Here is a 21,499-nt window from a genome sequence, read left to right as displayed (position 1 = left end):
GAGCTTGAGGTGGTGGGCCGGCATCCAAGCTGAGATATCTGCCAGGCACGCAGAGATGTGTGTCGAGACCTGTGTGTCAGAAGGGGGGGAAGGAGAAAAGTAGGACATTTTTTATCCGGAGCCAGGGAAAAGGGATTTGGATTTTCCTTTACCTGCAGTGTCGTACTGCTATATTATATTATATATGATGCATTTTGTGTGAAGAGCAGTTCTGAATTGAGTTGATGAAGAAAGGCCTGGAGAACAACAGACCCATTGCTCATTGCGGTTGGTCTTGCCGGACAATTAGAATGGCTGATTGAAAAGAGATTCTGACGGATTTAAATGACCACAACTGGGTATACACTGTTAACATTTAGGAAAATGTATATAACATTTAATGGCAGGGGCAAGCTGTAAAGGCAAGGTATCATTCCTTTCTGGACCAGCACCTGTCTCAATTATAGTACCATTCAGAAGTGCATAGCAAGTAGAGGCTCAATCTAGTTTCAACAAGGGTCCTGGCAAACACGTCACAATAACGTTCACATTCCCTCTAGAGATCTGACAAGAACTGCAGAACAGTCAAGTCTATACTGATTTATCCTGGGGTGTATTCATTACGTCTTGCAACGGAAACTGTTTACCATGTAAGAACCAAAAGGTAGCAAACAGAAGGAAATTGGACCTACCTGAATTTGTCCAATAGAAACCTCGTTTTCATTGCAAACCGTTTTCCATTTGGAGTGAACGGTTTCTGTTGCAAAATGTTTTGCAACAGGAAAACGTTTTGCAACATAATCGGCGTGATGAATACACCCCTGGTCTTGACTGAAACGTATTGTCTGTTGGCAGGTGGCTGATTTGGAAGCACATGGCGGCCACGGTCCTAGTGACATGCTAAAGGACGAGCTGACTCGGTCTCTGGAGGAACTGGAGGCCCTGCTCAAGGCTAAAGACGAGGTCAGAGGGCAAGAGACATACAGGGGAAACGAGAGGTATTGTAGGTACATCTCAGAGGAGGCTGGTGGGAGGAGCTATAGGAAGATGGGCTCATTGTAATGGCTGGAATGGAATTAATGGAACGTCAAACACAAACATATAGAAACCACATTTGACTCTGTTCCATTAATTCCATTCTAGTCATTATAATGAGCCTGTCTTAGCTCCTCCCACCAGCCTCCTCTGGTACAGCCGTTTGCAACTTATGCATAAGATGAGGTTAGGGGGAGCCGTTTCTAGTTACCAAGATCAAAAGTAGCTGGAGTTGAAATGAAATCGTATGCAATTATAGGTGGAGAACAGTCACAAACTGTTTTCAAAGATAGCAAAGATAGCATAACCATAGCATTATCACAAAGATAGCATAACCAGGCAACTGATCTCAAATCAGTTGTGGTCTTTAAACAAAATAAATAAAGGCTGATGCGAAAACCTGTAACTTCCTTTGGTTTGTGTTGCTGATCGCAAAGGTCCTAATGTGCGATTGATAATGTTTTATTTTTATCCCAGGAAATCCACATTCTGCAGAACAAGAAATCAGAATACCATGAGATGGAGCAGGAGAGAGAAGAAGCCATACATAGATTACAGGTAGAACTGCACACTGAAGAAATACTTGCTGAAACATTGCAGGAACAAGAAGCAAGTAGGAGGCACTAAGGGTGAATTAAGACGGGTGAAATTGTCTTCTTTTCCCCACTGTGGTTCTTCAGGAGATGGAGATGCGTAACCTGGAGCTGGAGCGGCGGGTGCAGAATGCCGAGCAGAACCTGGCCGCCTCCCTGGAGGAGCGGGACCGCACAGAGAGTGAGGTGCAGAGGGCCATCGAGATCCTGGACATCAAGCTCTTTGACCTGAACGACCTCCGGCAGAGCCTTGTCAAGCTGATTGACAAATGATGCCAAAGAGGAAGGGTCTGTTGGGGATGGCCAATGCAAAGAGAGGAAAAAGAGATGAGCTGGTCCTCTCCTGCTATAAAGCACAACACCGCTTCTGCTGTGGGAAGATTGCTGCATCGCTGTACTGTACTATCCAGCTTGTTAAGCAATATGTTGTGGTGTTACCTAGGCAGTGTTTCCCAACCCAGGTCCTCCATTGTACATTTTTATTGTAACCTGGACAAGCACACCTGATTCAACTTGTCAACTAATCATCAAGCCCTCACTGAGTTGAATTAGGTGTGTTTGTCAAGGGCTACAACAAAACTGTGTACTGTTGGGGATACTGGAGAACCAGGGTTGGGAAACACTGACCAAGGCAGTGTATCTGCTGTGTCCGGTGTTGTGCTGCGTTTCATGTTGCTTTCTTAAGCAACATTCAAGGCAATAGTCTTAAGTGCTAGGCTGTTTATTTGCGATTAGGAATATTGTCAAGAATGAGAACAATGACATCATTAGGTGCTTGTAGATTTTATACAAATTTGGTAATATAATGGTATAATGAGCAATGTGGATTATCTATTTTAATTTTCCAGTGAGGAGTTTATTTATTTTTTGGGGGAGAGATCTCAGTGCAACCATGTATGTGGAAAGGAGCATTACATGACGCAGATGAATAATTTAAAAAAAATATGGCTGACAGAATTCACATCAAATTATCATACAACTCAAGATAATTGGTATTCAATAACAAGAAAGTAAAGAATTAGCCTTATCAAAATAGTTTTTTTTTATACATCTGAGCAAAGTTAGTGTCACAGAGACCAAAAGATATGCCTCTGTAAATCAATATGATTAACGTAGTTAGGGCTCGATTCAATCCGTAACACTGAAGATCTGCGCTGTAGCGCCATTGAAATGTACTTCTCCTTTCAATTTCTATTGCGCTCGTAGCGCAGGTCTTCAGCACTACAGATTGTTAGTCTTTATTTAACCTGTGATATGTTAACGACTCATGTCTGATAATTGTATACTTAAAAAAAAACAATGCATGTGAAGTGCTCTGAGCGATAAACAATCTGTAAAGAAACATGTTTTGACAGAAACGTCAGATGTGTCCGTGTTATGGGTACCAGTTGTAAATATATAAAACTTTATTGGTACTATGGCATGCTGGTAATAGTGTGATGTAGGGCATGGGAGGGTAACTTGCATACATGCGAATATGTTCCAACCATCTAAGAACTAAAAGGCACCAAAGAGAGTTGAGTTCTCAAAGTAAGAGCTTTCAAAAGCTTGACTCAACAGATTCTCATTTGTGTTTATAGAATGTTAAATTAAAGCTAGATTAGTCCTGATAATTAGGTAGATGATTTAGATAAGATTTAAGACATTTAAGAGTTTGCTCTTGCAATAAGTCAATGTTAAATGAAGACTTCTCAAAGAGCCATTGTCTCTAGCCAGATTGTCTAATAATTGATATAAAAATATAATTCGCTGAAGATCTGCGCTATAACGCTGTATGTCGGCGCAATCGGAAATGACCTTCAAAATGTAAATCAGAAATGCTAAAGCGCTACAGATTGAACTGAGCTCTTCATTCATGAGGTTTACGTAAATATAACTATCTTTGAGACTTGAATGAATGCATTTGATCAGCTCTTATTTCCCTCCAGCATATGTAATCATTAAGAGCAGTGGAAGGGGCTTGATGTTCATCTTATAGGAGACAATGCTATAGGCCTTGTAAGTCGTTGTATGTATTTGCATTTACTGTAAAAAAAGAAAAAGATCTGTGATGAAATTGCAAGTTTCATTGCACACATGATATTTAGATTAAGGCACTCAAGTGAAGTGGAGCAAAATGTTATTTTTCATGAGCCTTGTTCAAAAGAAACTGTCTAAAAAATAAAAGGGCATAGAACAATGTGATCAAAACTGCCTTGTGCTATGTAGTAAGTCAAGGTTTGTGACAGCAAGAATGAGCCTTTCCTTTTTCCATTTTCTTTTATTGAAAACCTTGACAAGAGATTGTAAGGATGCAAGTTTACTTCAGCTTCTTCTTGGGGCGCAGGTTGCTGGTATGCCCACACTTCTTTTTGCGGCAGTTGACTGCACGGGGGTGAAGACGTGCATAGCATCTGTAATACAGAGAGTGCACCAACATCATTAAGTCCACAGACCTGGATCAGTAGATGTCTGTAATTCTACACTGAACAAAAATAAAACGCAACATGTGAAGTGTTGATCCCATGTTTCATGAGTTGAAATAATAAAATCCCAGAAATGTTCCATATTCACCAAAAACGTTAAAATTGTGCACAAATTTGTTTACATCCCCGTTAGTGAGCATTTCTCCTTTGCCAAGATTATCCATCCACCTGAAAGGTGCGACATATCAAGAAGCCGATTAAACAGCATGATCATTATACAGGTGCACCTTGTGCTGGGTGACTATAACAGGCCACTAAAATGTGCAGTTGTCACGCAAGAGCTGTTGCCAGAAAATGTAATGTTCAATTCTCTACCATAAGCCTCTCCAAATGTTGTTTTAGATCATTTGACAGGCCTCACAACTGCAGAACACATGTAACCATGGCAGCCCAGGACCTCCACATCCAGCTTCTTCACCTGCAGGATCATCTGAGACCAGCCACCTGGACAGCTGATGAAATGAAAGAATTTCTGCACAAACTGCCAGAAACCGTCTCAGGGAAGCTCCTCTGTGTGCTTGTCGTTCACACCGGGGTCTTGACCTGACTGCAGTTCGGCGTCGTAGCCAACTTCAGTGGGCAAATGCTCACCTTCGATGGCCACTGGCACGCTGGATGAATCCCGGTTTTAACTGTCCCGAGCAAACGGAGTGTGTGAGAGATTTGCTGATGTCAACGTTGTGAACATAGTGACCAATGTTGGCAGTGGGGTTATAGTATGGGCAGACATAAGCTATGGACAACGAACACAACTGCATTTTATCTATGGCAATTTGAATGCACAGAGATACCGTGACGAGATCCTAGGGCTAATTGTCGTGCCATTCATCCACAGCAATCACCTCATGTTTCAGCATGACTATGCTCTGCCCCATGTCGCAAGGATCTGTACACAATTCCTGGAAGCTGAAAATGTCCCAGTTCTTCCATGGCCTGCATACTCACCAGACATGTCAACCATTGAGCTTATTTGGGATGCTCTAGATCGATGCGTACGACAGCGTGTTCCAGTTCCCACCAATATCCAGCAACTTCACACAGCCATTGAAGAGGAGTGGGACAACATTCCTCATGCCACAATCAACAGCCTGATCAACTCTATGCGAAGGAGATATGTTGCGTGGCAAATCGTGGTCACATCAGATACTGACTGGTATTCTGATTCACACCCTTACCTTTTTTTTCAGGTATTGTGACCAACTGATGCATATCTGTATTCCCAGTCATGTGAAATCCATAAATTAGAGCCTAATTTATTTATTTCAGTTGACTGAAATCCTTAAATGAACTGCAACTCATTAAAATCTTTGAAATTGTTGCATGTTGCGTTTATATTTTTGTTCAGTGTATTTTGTGTTCAGTTAATGAAACCCGACATACTTGCGGCAGATCATTTTGTCACAGTTGTATTTCTGTGCCAGCTGTCTCAGGGAAGGCTCGATGATACCTCCTCTCAGACGCAGGACGAGATGTAGAGTGGACTCTGGGAAGCAAAGTAGTGACACATTAACAAATTACACGTCAACAAGATTACACAGTAGAATTTATTTAGCCAGGATAGTCCACTAAGTAACACATGCCACTGTTTTCTTGGTAGTATCACAAATTGTATTTCTAAGAGTTGAAAATTTGCACTGACATTTTTATATAAACATTTGTATTTTTGTTAGGGCCTTATATATATTTGTTATATAAACTATTTGTTATTTTTGTTTAGGGCCAGGGGCATTAACTGATAATATGTGATGCATGACTATTACAGCATGCATAATATTTCACATTTTAGTAATTTAGCTGACGCTCTTATCCAGAGCGATTCACAGGAGCAATTAGGGTTAAGTGCCTTGCTCAAGGGCACATCAGTAGATTTTCCACTTAGTCATCTTGGGGATTTTGAACCAACAACCTTTTATTTACTGGTTCAACGCTCTTAACCTCTAGGTTACCTGCCGCACCCCAGACAGACTGCTCACGTTCCCATGGACTAAGATATGATATAAGCCTCAATGCCATGACAGATTAGTGTAAACACTGAAGACTTGTCTGTCATTGTCTGAACAAACAGTATTATCTCCATCATTGGATTAGTCAAGAAGTACCTTTCTGAATGTTGTAGTCTGACAATGTGCGGCCATCCTCCAACTGTTTGCCAGCGAAGATGAGTCGCTGTTGGTCAGGAGGAATACCTGAAAGGGAAGGCAGCAAACTAAGTATGTTTGCCATCAAACCATCCACATCACACCAACTGGAGTAGTTGCCCATATACACATATCTTATGTCGATTTTCAGTTCTCAGGTGGAAGGTAAACTAACCCTAGATAAGTGCCCAGCAATTTTTACTGTTGCTGAGATTGTGTTACCTTCTTTGTCTTGAATCTTGGCCTTCACATTCTCGATGGTGTCACTGGGTTCCACCTCAAGGGTGATGGTTTTACCCGTCAACGTTTTCACAAAGATCTGCATCTTTGTTGGCTGTTGAAACAAGGCGGGTAAACATTATAGGCCAGTTTCCTGGACAGATTAAGTGTGGTCCTGGAGTGAAATGCATGCTCAACGGAGAATATTTTACTAGTTAGCTTTAAAAATCAGCAGGCTACTAAATTACTAGTTTCATACACCTAGCACGTTAGTTAGCTACTGTTAATCAAACGGGCAATACTTGTACGTTGTGGGCTGTTTGGTAAGTTAATGATGTCTGAATAACGTTAGTCAATTATTTCACCAGCCACGTGTCATCTGACAATTACAGTACTGGATAACATGTTTAATGCTTTAGCTACACACTAGTAACATGGCTGTAGCTAACGTTATGTGTTTAGCTAACCCATTTGGAAATGGCACATGGCACACAGGGCCACGGTTGTTAGCAAGCTAACGTTAGCTACCGTCTAATGTCACACAACTAGCTAGCTATTAGTCCCGTTTCTCACACACTGATGAACAGTTGGTCGTCATGTCAGATATCTAGACATAAAACAGTCGCTGATAGTCAATCCTCAAAATATATCCATAATGTTGAAGATACGTTTAGCTGGTTAAACAACACTCACCGCCAGACAACTGCTTCTAGAGAACAGGAAAGCAGGAACTTGATGGTTTTCATCATTCTACCTTCCGCTCAGGGTTGCCAGGTCTAGCTCAAATTTCGAGGCCCCGACTTCTGAAAACCCGCACACAAGGCAGACAACTAGGTCTTTAATGTTTTGGGGGTTTTTTGTAGCAAGAGAGGAGTTGCCACATTTATCCACGAAACCTTTAGTCTATAACATATCCAGCGAATTAAGAATTATTATTTTTCTTCATTTTTAACGACCTAGGCTAGGAAGCAAAATTCGGTTTTCCATCAATATAATAATTCTTGCAAGTTTAAGAATATGTCACAAGAGAAAAGATAAAATAACCGGTATTAAAACTCTCCAGATCAATTTAACTTATTTTGACAGCTATGATTAAGTAATACGGCCCAAGGAGGGGTGGTATATGGCCAATATACCACAGCTAAGGGCTATTCTAAGGACATAGCCCTTAACTGTGGTATATTGGTCATATACCACAAACCCCTGAGGTGCCTTATTGCTATTATAAACTGGTTAACAACCTAATTAGAATAGCAAAAAGTATTTTTTGGTAATTCCCGTGATACACAGTCTGCTATACCATGGCTTTAAACCAATCAGCATTCAGGGCTCAAACCACCCTGTTAATAATTGGAAATAAATCCTGCCTGCACATGTGCATAACTATAGATAAATCCAACAGGAGAGTTTGAGTGATGAAAGTTGGACAGAGGATCTCGAAATCTCTGTGCAAGAAACACTTGGACGAACTTCAAAAAACGAATGTTGCACTATTTTCTGGAAATTGTGCTGTTATTATACTGAGGCAGAGATTGTCGAGTGTAGGTCTTTCAGAGCATGCAGTTGCATGGTTTGCTAACTATCTGTCTGATAGAACTCAGTGCACTCAATTTGATGGGCTCATGTCTGTTAAATTGTCTGTCTGTAATGGTGTGCCCCAGGGCTCTGTACTTGGTCCCTTCTTATTCACTATTTCTATAAATAATTTAGACAAAAATTTGCAAAATGCACGACTTCACTTTTATGCTGATGATACTGTTATTTATTGTTGTGCCTCGTCTCTTCCAAAAGCTTTCCAGAACTTGCAAACGGCTTTTTATACAGTTCAACATACCTTGTGTCAATTGAAGCTTATCCTCAATATTGACAAAACTAAACTAATGTGTTTTCTAAAGCAATAAATAGACCTCAGAACCTTTCACTTATTATTAACTGTTGGGGCAATGAGATTGAGACTGTAACCTCATATAAATATCTTGGAATTTTAATTGATAACAGCTTCTTTTAAATGACAAAAATGGAAGCTGAAGTTGGGATTTTATTTTAGGAATAAGGCCTGTTTTTCTATTGAAGCCAGAAGGAGGCTAGTATAAGCTACATTTATGCCTTTACAACACTATGGGGATATTTTATATATGAATGCTTCCACTCAGTGTTTAAGATCAATTGACACCCTTTACCATGGAGCATTGAGATTTATTTTAAACTGCAAAACCATTACGCACCACTGCACTTTATATACCAACGGTTGGCTGGCCTTCTCTAGTCAATTGTAGGCTCTGATATACTGATATACTTTTACTTACAAAGCCATTTTGGGTTTATGGTGGGTGTGGTGGGTACTCTCTTCGTTCGCAGGACTTTATCCTGCTAACTGTTGCAAATGTCTGAACTGAATTTGGTAAAAGGGCTTTTATGTACTCTGCGTCATTGGCTTGGAATACCTTACAAAATACTTTTAAAACTGGAAGAATTTGTCCAGAGTGTTTTTAAATCATTGATGAAGGACTTTGAGGCTGATTCCCTGACCTTTCAATGTTTTTTTATGATTATGTGAAATCTATGTTTTTTTTTTACTAAACCTGAACAATGCTGGGTCAAATTTTGCGCAGCCCTATGGGACCAATCAATGCCAGATGTGACAGCCTGGATTTGAACCAGGGACACCTGAGAAGCAGTGTCAGACCGCTGCGCCACTCGGGAGCCCTATCGTCATTTAAACATATTTATTATATCAAATGGTAGGCTATACAGTAGCCTACAATGGCATACAAAGTAATAAATAGTCTGTCTACTTGATGGCTAAAAATTTAAATGTCATTTTTATTGTGGACTCCGAAAAACAGAAGCACGCGAGGGAGTTCCAAAACTTCCATTTAAAATGTCAACTCGCGCAGCGCTCCAGACCCTGGAACTGAGCATGAGTAAGACCCTTCGCTTGATATGGTTATCCATGAGAAAAGTCGACATTACAATACAGTTTACTCACCTCTGATCGAATTTATCGAAAGCGCTCTAGTACGCCTAAAGTTATTTTCCAATGCGTTGTCGCTGTTATATCAGTTCTAGCGCGTTAATATGCTTTATTGAAAAAGTGTCTCCATAATGACCAATCTAAATAGCCTACATACAACTGCTAAAACTGCTTCTCAGTTTCCGTGACTCAGCCTGCAGCACACACTCCTCTGGCCCTCCCCCAATTCAATTCAAATGGCTTTATTGGCATGGGAAACGTATATTTACATTGCCAAAGCAAGTGAAATAGATAATAAACAAAAGTGAATTGAACAATAAAAATAAACAGTAAACATTACAGTCACAAAAGTTCAGTCACTCACTCAATCAAAAGCAGGTCACAGTGAAAAATATATATATTAAGAAAAATGCCATGGTGGCCGCGGTGAAATTTAGAAGTACACCAAAAACGCGACACCCACGAAGAATACATTTTCAGCCGCAACATCGTTTTCAATGTAGCCCAATTTTCGGAAAACGACGACCATGGCAACCCTGCTGGGCTCCCAAACTCACACGTCACGCATCACATTACCGCCATCTACTGGTCTGGAGGCTTCTTGGCGGAGTTGGCGCGTTGACCACCAGAAAAAACGATTTCTTTAATAGCTACCTCTCCTGCGGTAAACACGGATAAGATTGCAAGTCATGCCATGCAAGAGGAAGATAATTGCCTACATCCGTTTACAAATGCTATCCCGGGCTTTGTTTTAAAAAATCTGTTGTTTTTGGAAAGCAATCCTGCAAGTAGATTGCATATGTGTTGCAATGTCTCCCCTTTGCGGTTTCCGTAAGATTGACACTCACCAACAACATATCGATAGAGTACCACAGTATGATTCATGACACCCAAAAAACTGGTGGTCAAACAAGGAAATTGTTCCAGACGTTTTTCCACCATTCCACCAGAAAACACTTACAATAAAAGGGCTGTGTTTCATGTAGGCTTACCACGGTGTGACATTTTGATAACTGTAAATCTCTCTAGGACAAGGTGAAGTTTATCAAAATGAAATGCTAATTAGCTGCTAATGTGGCTATCATAAAGAACTACAAATGCCACGATGATCTGGACTAGACTGGCTAAATTCAATAATTAATATTTTGGCAACATTTACTTGAATTGACAATTCTGTGAACTGTCTTGAGCAAGTTTTAAATTGACACAATAACTTAGAAAAGGAGTCAGCTAGAGATTACATGCAGGTGCTTGCAGGGAAGGGTTTATTTTATTTTATTTAACCTTTATTTAAGGGATACCTAGTCAGTTGCACAACTAAATGCATTCAACTGAAATGGTCTTCCACATTTAACCCAACTCCTCTGAATCAGTGAGGTGCAGGGGACTGCCTTAATCGACATTGGCGCCCAGGGAACAGTGGGTTAACTGCCTTGCTCATGGGGCAGAACAACATATGAGTACATTGTCAGCTCAGGGATTCGATCTAGCAACCTTTCTGATTTGTAGTCTTGCATGTCTACTTTGATGCTAATTAGCATTTTCGAATCTGAGAGTAAATAGAGCCAAATATATTGATACAAGTCACGTTGTCTGAGAGAGATTTACATGGTTATTAAAACGTCACACCAGGGTAAGCCTACACGAAACACAGCCCTCATTTTAAGTGTTTTCTAAAATCCCCTATGGGAAAAATGAACGGTGTAAAAACGATTGGAACCATTTTCCTGTTTGACCGCTAGGTTTTATGGGTATTTTGACACCACTGTGGGAATCTATAGCCTTTGCTTTCAGCGCTCACTCACCTGGTGGTGTAGGTGTGCGTATGGCCGCCAGCCGAGGGGGCTGATGCGGCTCAGGTCAAGTTTAGCTTCTTCAGTCAAAGGTAAAGTTCTGCTTCTTGAGTCGTACATAAAATATGGATAAAGACTGACATTTAATACCACTTCATCCAAATATAATCACGTTAGGCTAGTCAAATTCACGCAGTTTAAAGACCTTGTTCCTCTAAAGTGAACCCCGAAGGCGGGAAAACCCGTAGCCTCGTAAAAATAAGTATGCCTAGTCTGTGGGACCATACAAACACACATGTATGAGTTATCCTTAGTTCTATAACATGCTAAAATTAATACATTGCATTGCATATGATTGAAAGTTTCACCCCTAAAATGATGGAAGTCATGAAGGCATTAATTTCCAAAATTATGTTTATTAGGCCAAGCATTTTCTATGACCCAATAACCTGAACCCCTCCCCCAAAGGTCAATTGAATAAATTAAATACACAAGGTCATTAAACATCGGAAACTCAAAGCATTAGCATATCAATATATCAGCATTAGTATAAATTGGTCACATCAAAAGAACACCAATTACACTCTGTGATAGAAGATTGTTATAGGCTAGCTAGGCTATGTTTTTTCTGCAATTACATTACATAAATTATAGCCATATTATGAACAACAGTGTAGCCTACTCTAACAGACCATTTATCCCTGACAAGTCATACAATTATATACAGGCTCCTTGTAGTGGCTGGAATGGAATCAATGGAAAGGAGTCAAACAGGTGGTTTCCATATGTTTGTGTGTTTGACACCTACCATTAATTCCATTCCAGCCATCACAATGAGCCCATCCTCCTCTTTTTAAAAACTACATTCAGAATGACAAAACATGACATTTACAAAAACGGTCACTCAAAACAATTCTTACAGCGATATCAAACCTTTCTTTGAGATACATTTAGTATACTGAAGTATTCATTTCTTAATTCAACAAGTAATCTGTATTCAAAAAGGGTAAAGCAATCTCTTTCATACACTGGCAGTCCTAAAAAAACAGAAATAGGCAGGCCCATTGTTATCGAGTTGACTATGCTGAGAGGAATAGTGGCCAAGGAACCCATAGATGGAGGAAAAGATGTATTTGAAATGATAAAAATACATAGGGTACTTCCTATTCACATTTTATACAGTAGGACAATGAATGGGCATATGTGAGTGGAGTTACAGCTGTATTGTGCTTAGATGGTTATGGTTAACTCTGTCCCGTATTTAAAGCCTTTAATCTTTGTTGAACTCTGTCTAGGTTCACAGTTCTACTGCGCATTGCGTATCTTTCTCACAACAGCAGCTCTGTGATTTGTTAGGTTGTTTTAAGACACAGCTATTGGTCAGCATTTTCAGTTTGGCGTTTACACCATCTTTACTTCTCTCCCAACATTACTCCTTCTCCTCGTCTTCCTCCTCCCCGTCTCCCTCTTCATCACTGAGTTCATCTTTATCCCAGCTGAAGACACAAACATATACACATCATTAACACTCATGGAACATGTGCTAGACTACTTGTATTTTGGTCATTTTGTGACCCTATATACTCACCTTGCTCAAGAAGAGAAACCTGTAGGCCATCTGTAGGATTAACACAGCCCAGAAGACATGAAGTGCTTGTAGCACCATCAGAAGAACATTGAAATAATTGTAGCTAGTGAAGGGTTCAAATACTTCCATGGACAGCATAAGGGTTGTGTGGATTATTCTAGAAATCAGGAAGAGGAAGCAATTCATGCAATGATTAGAAGTCAATTCAAAGCATTCCAGTTGGTAAATTATCATATTCTAAGACATTTTGTTTATTACATTGTTGATCGACCAAACATTGTTCTGGATTAGGTGGCCGATTTAGTTGCCTTGATACAATTAAGTAATCAATAAATATGTTTAAGTAGTGTTGCATTCTCTATCAAATATCAGTACTGATACATTCACAATTGCACATCATTTAAAGATGTTAATTGTATTATAATGTCCTGAAAAAAAACAATTATAACCAAGAGATACCACTGAGATGGTTTTACTTGCTGGGAAACACCACCAGGTGAGTCACCAGGAAGACAGCAGCAAAAATGACAAACAATGTGTCACACACATCTTGGCAGACTGTAAAAACAAACAGATATTCTAAGATGGCTACCTAATGTAAACAAATGCTAACATTGAAATATGTTTCTATTGGGATGAATTAGGCAACAAGGCTTTTATGTATGAATGTGCATAAAATTCATTACACACAGCTTTTGGTCTCTTGTATTCTCTCTCTCTATTGGTAATGAATGATGATCAACAGACTAGTCCACATTCCTGGCACTACAGGTAAACCAAGGTCACCCCACACTAATGTCTGACTATGACTGATAGAGTCATAATACATGCCATGCTAAATTGAACATTCTGTTCCTCATTGACCCTCAATAACAAAATTATAATTCACAAGTGAGACCAATGTCAGACAAGTGCTAACCTGTTGCAAGTGTAGTTCACCAGTTCCAAATGAAATGCATGATTTACACATTTCTTAGGATATAGCTACAAAATGACGTTAATGGGGAGATTGGCTGGACGGTGATCCAGCTCTAACCTCTAGGAGGAAGTCAGAGGAGTCGTGAAGCAGCATCACCAGAGTGCCTATCCGTACCTAGTTGGAACAGTAGGAGAAACCAAGCAGGACGATTGTGGTAATGTGGGGAATCACCTGCTCTTTGAAATCCTACAAAGGAGAGAGAAGCAAAACCAGTTTAAAAGTTGACAAATCTAATGGCAAGAGTATGACTATGTACATCCAAATGCTTTGCCGTATTTGTTCAACATGATCTCAATGACTATTCTGACATGGTATTAATTCATTGAAAGACCATATTGACCCTTCATTTGTCTGAGGAAGAAATGTGAGCTTTGAAGTAGATTATGCATTCATTCACCCTACAGGTCTTTGAGTCAATTTTTAACCAGGATCCAAGTAAAGTAGAGCTGATCATGTAGAAAATAACATCGTACCCTGATCGTTGCCATTCTCTATTAGTAAGTGATGGGTTATAAATGGGGACTACTTGTTATGGTCCCACCCTCAGCGGGGTCTTTAGAAACCAGAAGAATACTGTTTTCAGGGGAACAACAGAGAGGAGAGGTGAAGCCTGAAAAGCGGATGCTTCCGGTTTCTAAAGACCCCGCTGAGGGTGGGACCATAACAAGTAGTCCCCATTTATAACCCATCACTTTCTCCCAAGCCCGCTCAGGTGTTTATTTTATGCCTGCTCTGTAAGGTTATCATGGTACTGGCAGGACGTGAATAGCAGGTAGATGAGGGGACTTACTTTCCTCGACGTCCACAGAGACAAGGAGAAGCAGAGAGACGTAGAAGCCCAACTTCAGCTGGTAGTACCAGATGTGGGCCCTATCAATGGGCTGCAGAGGACAATGAAACAGTGGAAAGATCTCAATTACATTCTCCTTCTCTTCCTGTCTCCTCGTCTCCTACTCAAAACCCATTGGATGAGAACGCAAGAGGTCCCTCCCCTCTGACCTTCTCATCCAATGGGTTTTGAGGAGTCGAGGAAAGAGGATGCGAGAAGTATGTAATTAAGATCTTCCCAGAGTTAGTGTAAAGGACATTGAGCTTCTTGCTTAGCGTCCTCCTGATTCTGCTCACACCGAGGCTCAAACCCAGGACCTCTGTTTTGCTAGCACGCGTGACCGTCCTACCGAAGCATCTTACCAGTCGTGCCACACAAAAAGCTAGCTATCCCGCAGCACAAGTGGGGACAGTTCAGGCTGAGGAGTATGTTTCATACATCCCTGTGTGCTGCATTAGCCTACTGGATTACTATGATTGGCTATAACATATACACACATCCAATGGCTTTGTACCAGTGCCGAATATCAAAGGAAAATATGTTTCTTAAAGGCAAAACTAAGATTCCCAACCATAACAGGAAAGGATAGTCCCAGTAGTGTAGTGGAAAGGAAACTCACAGAAATACCATTTCCACACCTTATTTACTTTGCGCCAGGGTTTACCCACTTTTTGCAGAAAAATGCATTGAAAGTAAAGGGAGTGTTACTTTACTCACTGCGAACAGCATCTATTTTATAATCACTACATCACTGTATAGTCGGATATATACAGTTGAAGTCGGAAGTTTACATACACTTAGTTAGGAGTCATTAAAACTAGTTTTTCAACCACTCCACAAATTTGTTGTTAACAAACTATAGTTTTGGCAAGTCGGTTAGGATATCTACTTTGTGCATGACACAAGCAATTTTTCCAACAATTGTTTACAGATGGATTATTTCACTTATAATTCACTGTATCACAATTCCAGTGGGTTGGAAGTTTACATACACTAAGATGACTGTGCCTTTAAACAGCTTGGAAAATTCCAGAAAATGATGCCATGGCTTTAGAAAATTCTGATAGGCTAATTGACATAATTTGAGTCAATTGGAGGTGTACCTGTGGATGTATTTCAAGGCATACCTTCAAACTCAGTGCCTCTTTGCTTGACATCATGGGAAAATCAAAAGAAATCAGCCAAGACATCAGAAAAAAAATGGTAGACCTCCACAAGTATGGTTCATCCTTGGGAGCAATTTCCAATAGCATGAAGGTACCACGTTCATCTGTACAAACAATAGTATGCAATTATAAACACCATGGGACCACGTAGTCGTCATACCGCTCAGGAAGGAGATGCATTCTGTCTCCTAGAGATGAACGTACTTTGGTGCGAAAGGTGCAAATCAATCCCAGAACAACAGCAAAGGACCCTGTGAAGATGCTGGAGGAAACAGGTACAAAAGTATCTATATTCACAGTAAAATGGGTCCTATATCGACATAACCTGAAAGGCCACTCAGCAAGGAAGAAGCCACTGCTCCAAAACCGCCATAAAAAAGCCAGACTACGGTTTGCAACTGCACATGGGGACAAAGATCGTACTTTTTGGAGAAATGTCCTCTGGTCTGATGAAACAAAAATAGAACTGTTTGGCCGTAATGACCATCATTATGTTTGGATGAAAAAGGAGGAGGCTTGCAAGCCGAAGAACACCATCCCAACCGTGAAGCACGGGGGTGGCAGCATCATGTTGTGGGAGTGCTTTGCTGCAGGAGGGACTGGTACACTTCACAAAATAGATGGCATCATGAGGGAGGAATATTTATTTGGATATATTGAAGCAACATCTCAAGACATCAGTCAGGAAGTTAAAGCTTGGTCGCAAATGGGTCTTCCAAATGGACAATGACACCAAGCATACTTCAAAAGTTGTGGCAAAATGGCTTAAGGACAAAAAAGTCAAGGTATTGGAGTGGCCATCACAAAGCCCTGACCTCAATCCTATAGAAAATGTATGGGCAGAACTTAAAAGGTGCATGCGAGCAAGGAGGCCTACAAACCTAACTCAGTTACACCAGCTCTGTCAGGAGGAATGGGCCAAAATTCACCCAACTTATTGTGGGAAGCTTGTGGAAGGCTACCCGAAACGTTTGACCCAAGTTAAACAATTTAAAGGCAATGCTACCAAATACTAATTGAGTGTATGTAAACTTCTGACCCACTGGGAATGTGATGAAAGAAATAAAAGCTGAAATAAATAATTCTCTCTACTATTATTCTGATATTTCACATTCTTAACATAAAGTGGTGATCCGAACTGACCTAAACACAGGGAATTTTTTACAAGGATGAAATGTCAGGAATTGTGAAAAACTGAGTTTAAGTGTATTTGGCTAAGGTGTATGTAAACTTCCGACTTCAACTGTACAAGACCAAAAGTATCTGGACACCTGCTCGTCGAACATCTCATTCCAAAATCATGGGCATTAATATGGAATTGGTCCCCCATATGCTTCTATAACAGCCTCCACTCTTCTGGGAAGGCTTTCCACTACATGTTGGAACATTGCTGCAGGGACTTGCTTCCATTCAGCCACAAGAGCATTAGTGAGATTCGGACACTGATGTTGGTAGATTAGGCCTGGCTCGCAGTCGGAGTTCCACTTCATCCCAAAGGTCTCCGATGGGGTGGAGGTCAGGGCTCTGTGCAGGCCAGTCAAGTTCTTCCACACCAATCTCAACAAACCATTTCTGCATGGACCTCGCTTTGTGCACATGGGCATTGTCATGCTGAAACAGGAAAGGGGCTTCCACAACCTGTTGGAAGCACAGATCGGCCTTAGAATGTCAGTGTATGATGTAGCAGTTATCTACTGCTGGTCTTTAATTATTTGTTATTCTTATCTCTTACTTTTTTTAAAGTTATTTTCTTAAAACTGCATTGTTGGTTAAGGGCTTGTAAGTAAGCATATCACTGTAATGTCTACAACACCTGTTCTATTCGGCGCATGTGACAAATAAAATTAGATTTGATTTTAGCGTTAAGATATCCCTTCACTGGAACTAAGGGGCCTAGTCCGAACCATGCAACCAGCCCCAGACCATTAACCCCCTCCACCAAACTACAGTTGGCACTATGCGTTGGGGCAGCTAGTGAGTGTTGCAACCGAAGACAGACGATTTTTATGCGCTACGTGCTTCAGCATACAGCAATCCCTTTCTGTGAGCTTGTGTGGCCTACTACTTCGCAGCTGAGCCGTTGTTACTCCTAGACGTTTCCACTTCACAATAACAGCACTTACAGTTGACCGGGGCAGCTCTAGCAGGGCAAAAATTTGACAAACTGACTTGTTGGACAGGTGGCATGCTATGACGGTGCCACATTGAAAGTCACTGAGTACTTCAATAACGCCATTCTACTGCCAATGTTTGTCTATGGCGATTGCATGGCTGTGTGCTCGATTTTATACACATGTCAGCAACGGGTGTGGCTGAAATAGTCGAGTCCACTAATTTGAAGGGGTGTCCACATACTTTTGTATGTAGAGTGTAGTAGGTTTACAAGCACACTTGGGATCCTACAGCAAAAGTGTGCCTTTTCTTGCTGACAGTTCATAGCTATGAGAGCGAAGTCTTTTAAAGCAAGTCTAAGAAGTGGAAGATCTGTTCTATATGTTCTATTTCTATGCTTCCCATTCTTAAGTGAAATTTCTGTGTCTTTTACTTTCAGTTTTCTATACCAGCTTCAAACAACTGAAAGTACAATATTTTTGGTTATGGAAAATACATTTCAAAGCGGTTTAGATGGTACATTGATTCTCTACACTATACTTGCTTGTTTAGCCACATAAACTGAAATTTGGCAAAATATTCTAATTTCAGCAACTAGGAAATGGTGGAGCGATTTCTGCATATCTTTAACTGACTTGCCTGGTTAAACAAAGGTTAAATATTTTTTATTTTTTTAAGTGGTTACACAAGTGATTGAAGCTAAAGGAAAGGACTTACGAAGCCTCGCAGAACCTCTTGGTGTGGCTAGGCCTGTCTTGATTTCTGCAGTGACGGAACCAGGTCTCAATTTGTCTCTGGGTTTTGTCACATTGTGTCATTAGACTGACCATCTCACTCTAAATATGAAGGGATATAGAGAGAACATTATTACAGCTATAAATGTAATAAATCACGGTAAAAAAAACGGTTGTTTTTACAGTAAGTTACTGTAAAAAATGTTTTTAATGTATAGTATGTAACTGTAAATTCCAGTAATGTACTGTTAACCAAAGTACTGTTAAACTGACAGTAAGTTACTGTAAAAACAACAGGATTTTACAGTGCACAGTTATTGCAAGTTATTATATATTAGTCCAATATGTCCAAACCTATTAGTTTTCCTATGTAATCGCTATTCCAGTGTAGGTACACAGTAACTTTATTCAAAGTGATATCACCTGCACCAATATTTTCCAGGAACTCGTAGACCAGGATGCTTATGCAGCATCTATTTCACCACCTTAGCAGGCATGCCCCCATCACCGTTCCATTCCTACAGCGCCAACACTTCCAGTAGTTATGTTGATGTAAGAGATGGCATATATCATTCTCAGAGTTTGATGTTTCTGACACTAACCTGAGATGGTTGTCGATTTTGTTGGGTGTAGAAGGACTCAAGCTTTGGAGAAGGAGTGGCAGCCATGTGAAATCTGTTCTGCAACCCCACATATCTGCCCAAGGGTGGAGCTACAACCCTGGCAGTGAGGAAAACATAAACACAGTTATTGATCTCCTTGACAAGAGGTGAAATATTACAATATGACAATAGGTGTGTGTCTCTATAGCTCTTTGTTAATCTATACATGACGTGTTTGTGTGTGTGTGTGTATGTGTGTACCGGTGTGTTCATGTGTGCGCTCACACCATGTGTCTGTATACAGAAAATATGTGCTTGTGTCTGTGTTGCTGTAATACCCTCTTTAAGCCATTTATTAGGCCAGAGAAAGCTTCTCAGGTTACCGTAGGAAACAGCTACTGTAGCAACAGAGCCCATCCTCTCTCCACTCTACCTGCTTCTGTTCTCTCATTTAGCAAACCGCTCACACCTGTTCTCTCTACTATTCTCAACTGACCTGAGCTACCAATAACAATACCCGCCAGAGCACCTGTAGGCATTACAGATGTAGGATCTTAATTTCATGCCCCTGTTGCAGAGAACAGTGTAGTGTGTTTTAGGTTTAAAGAGGCTCCTGAAGTTTGATATTTCAATGCACTTTCACATTTCAGACTTGATTTTCCCTTACAAAAAATGTGTCAACCAATACAAAAATATCCATTAATTATAATCCACATAATAATTCATATTTCGGCCTCCCGGGTGGCGCAGTGGTTAAGGGCGCTGTACTGCAGTGCCAGCTGTGCCACCAGAGACTCCAATGAGGATGTAGAGCTCATGAAGGGGCATGACAAGAATTCAATCAAACCTTTGATTGACAGTCACACTGAGGAAAAATCATGCTATTATTCAACTATAAAAATGCTAGATACCGGTGTGCCATTACTCAAACATATTCACTGGGTGAAAGTAAACAAAATTAGAGTAATCTTGATGTCAATGAAGGGTGCAGTTTTGCAGTGTACAATCAGATTGCTCCTCTGTGTGAGTTGAATAGGTAACACTTTTTTGGTTAGTCCATCTGTAGATGCTTAGTAACATTTCAACTAACTATCTACTGACTCTGGCCCTAACCTTAATCCTTATCCTAACCCTTATTCTAAACCTAACGCTAACCCTAACCGTAAACTTAGCAAGCAGTTGCTTATCAACAGATTTGTTTATAGTATGATGATCTCCAGAGCATCTACTATCAGGATTATCCAAATAAAGTTTGACTGAATCGTCCCCTTTTTAAAATCACTGACTCATATTTCAGACACATTCCTTTGTTCATTACATTATTTTTTTAAATAACCATAGTAGTGAGTGCATACATTTTCATACTGGTCCCTCATGGGAATCAAACCCACAACCCTGGCATTTACAAGTGCCATGCTCTACCAACTGACCCATACAAGACCACAGCCAAAGTATTGTTGCAAACCCACATGAAGGTATCCAAGATGGGAGTCCATACTGTCGTTTTTAAAAAGTTACCTGTCAAATACATAGCGGAGGGCAATGAACCCCAGAGCCAGAGGCAAGGCAAACAGCAGGTCACAGGGTGGCGGATACTCCTCCATCTGCTCCATGTCTCTCCAGGTGACCCCAGGAGGCAGCCAGTACTCATGCTTCCACAGATCAGGCAAGAGGTCCATGCTGGATGGAGACAGGAAGAGGGATAAGTGGCTTAATGATATATAATTGATTACTGCTGAATGAGTTGGAGCAGAAAAAACTTCAGTATCCCAGGGCCATTTTCTTTGTGTGTGTGTGTGTGTGTGTGTGTGTGTGTGTGTGTGTGTGTGTGTGTGTGTGTGTGTGTGTGTGTGTGTGTGTGTGTGTGTGTGTGTGTGTGTGTGTGTGTGTGTGTGTGTGCGTACCTGTATTCATGGCCTTGTGATTATTTTAAGCTATGCAAGAATTTAGCTTGATGCTCAGTACTTTGACATTTAATCAAATACTGAATTATGTGACTATGCTATGGTTTGCAGGGGTCATTGATTTAACAATTAAAAACCCATCAGTACTGCTGAAAAGTTAACTTCAGGCTACAGTTTGACATCATTTTAAAAAGAAATCATGCGATCATGAGAAGCAATCATTTTTGTTAAAACAAAGGTAATTAACGAGATCAATCCATGTTGTTATTATAGTGGAGTCAAATATGCAACTGTATCTGTCCTGGTTGGCCTATAGGAAAGATATATTATTCATGTTTGTTAAATTTGTTGACTGGTGATTCTATGAATAACTATATTTATATTGAGAA

General features: G+C 40.4%; 2 protein-coding genes and 1 pseudogene across 5 annotated transcripts in view; 1 reads left to right on the top strand and 2 right to left on the bottom strand.

Annotated features, from left to right (window-relative positions):
* Positions 1-2,579, top strand: part of LOC112244609 (homer protein homolog 3) — a 32,416-nt gene extending 29,837 nt beyond the window's left edge. For 3 of the 4 annotated variants that reach the window (XM_024412338.1, XM_024412335.1, XM_024412337.1), the window contains 3 exons: positions 835-942; positions 1,492-1,572; positions 1,695-2,579. In XM_024412338.1, the coding sequence (XP_024268106.1) occupies positions 835-942; positions 1,492-1,572; positions 1,695-1,880 (375 nt within the window). In that variant the 3' untranslated portion in view covers positions 1,881-2,579. Of the gene's footprint in view, positions 1-834; positions 978-1,491; positions 1,573-1,694 lie in introns of all 4 variants that reach the window. The other variant, XM_042308088.1, reaches the window with a different exon arrangement.
* Positions 2,580-3,851: 1,272 nt separating this feature from the next.
* Positions 3,852-7,248, bottom strand: LOC112244610 (ubiquitin-60S ribosomal protein L40). The gene is made up of 5 exons (XM_024412339.2): positions 7,123-7,248; positions 6,433-6,544; positions 6,172-6,258; positions 5,453-5,555; positions 3,852-4,000 (listed from the first exon to the last, which is right to left on the bottom strand). Exons 2-5 carry the CDS (start codon positions 6,533-6,535, stop codon positions 3,907-3,909), a joined length of 387 nt encoding a protein of 128 aa, XP_024268107.1. The 5' UTR covers positions 6,536-6,544; positions 7,123-7,248; the 3' UTR covers positions 3,852-3,906.
* A 5,253-nt stretch (positions 7,249-12,501) lies between these two features.
* LOC112244636 lies at positions 12,502-20,885 on the bottom strand (annotated as a pseudogene).
* Positions 20,886-21,499: the final 614 nt, after the last annotated feature.

The sequence above is a fragment of the Oncorhynchus tshawytscha genome, linkage group LG28 (genome assembly GCF_018296145.1).
Source record: "Oncorhynchus tshawytscha isolate Ot180627B linkage group LG28, Otsh_v2.0, whole genome shotgun sequence".
In the NCBI taxonomy this organism is placed as follows: domain Eukaryota; kingdom Metazoa; phylum Chordata; class Actinopteri; order Salmoniformes; family Salmonidae; genus Oncorhynchus; species Oncorhynchus tshawytscha.
The sequence above is the reverse complement of the archived record's forward strand: the minus strand, read 5'-3'. Positions and strand labels throughout refer to the sequence as shown.

Bases quoted from the DNA above. Each gene is read 5' to 3' on its own strand.
- LOC112244610 (XM_024412339.2), bottom strand. From the start codon at position 6,535: ATGCAGATCTTTGTGAAAACGTTGACGGGTAAAACCATCACCCTTGAG. The intron at 6,259-6,432 runs GTAACACAATCT...CTTCCCTTTCAG, and splicing joins CAAGATTCAAGACAAAGAAG to GTATTCCTCCTGACCAACAG. The intron at 5,556-6,171 runs GTACTTCTTGAC...TTTGCTTCCCAG, and splicing joins AGACTACAACATTCAGAAAG to AGTCCACTCTACATCTCGTC.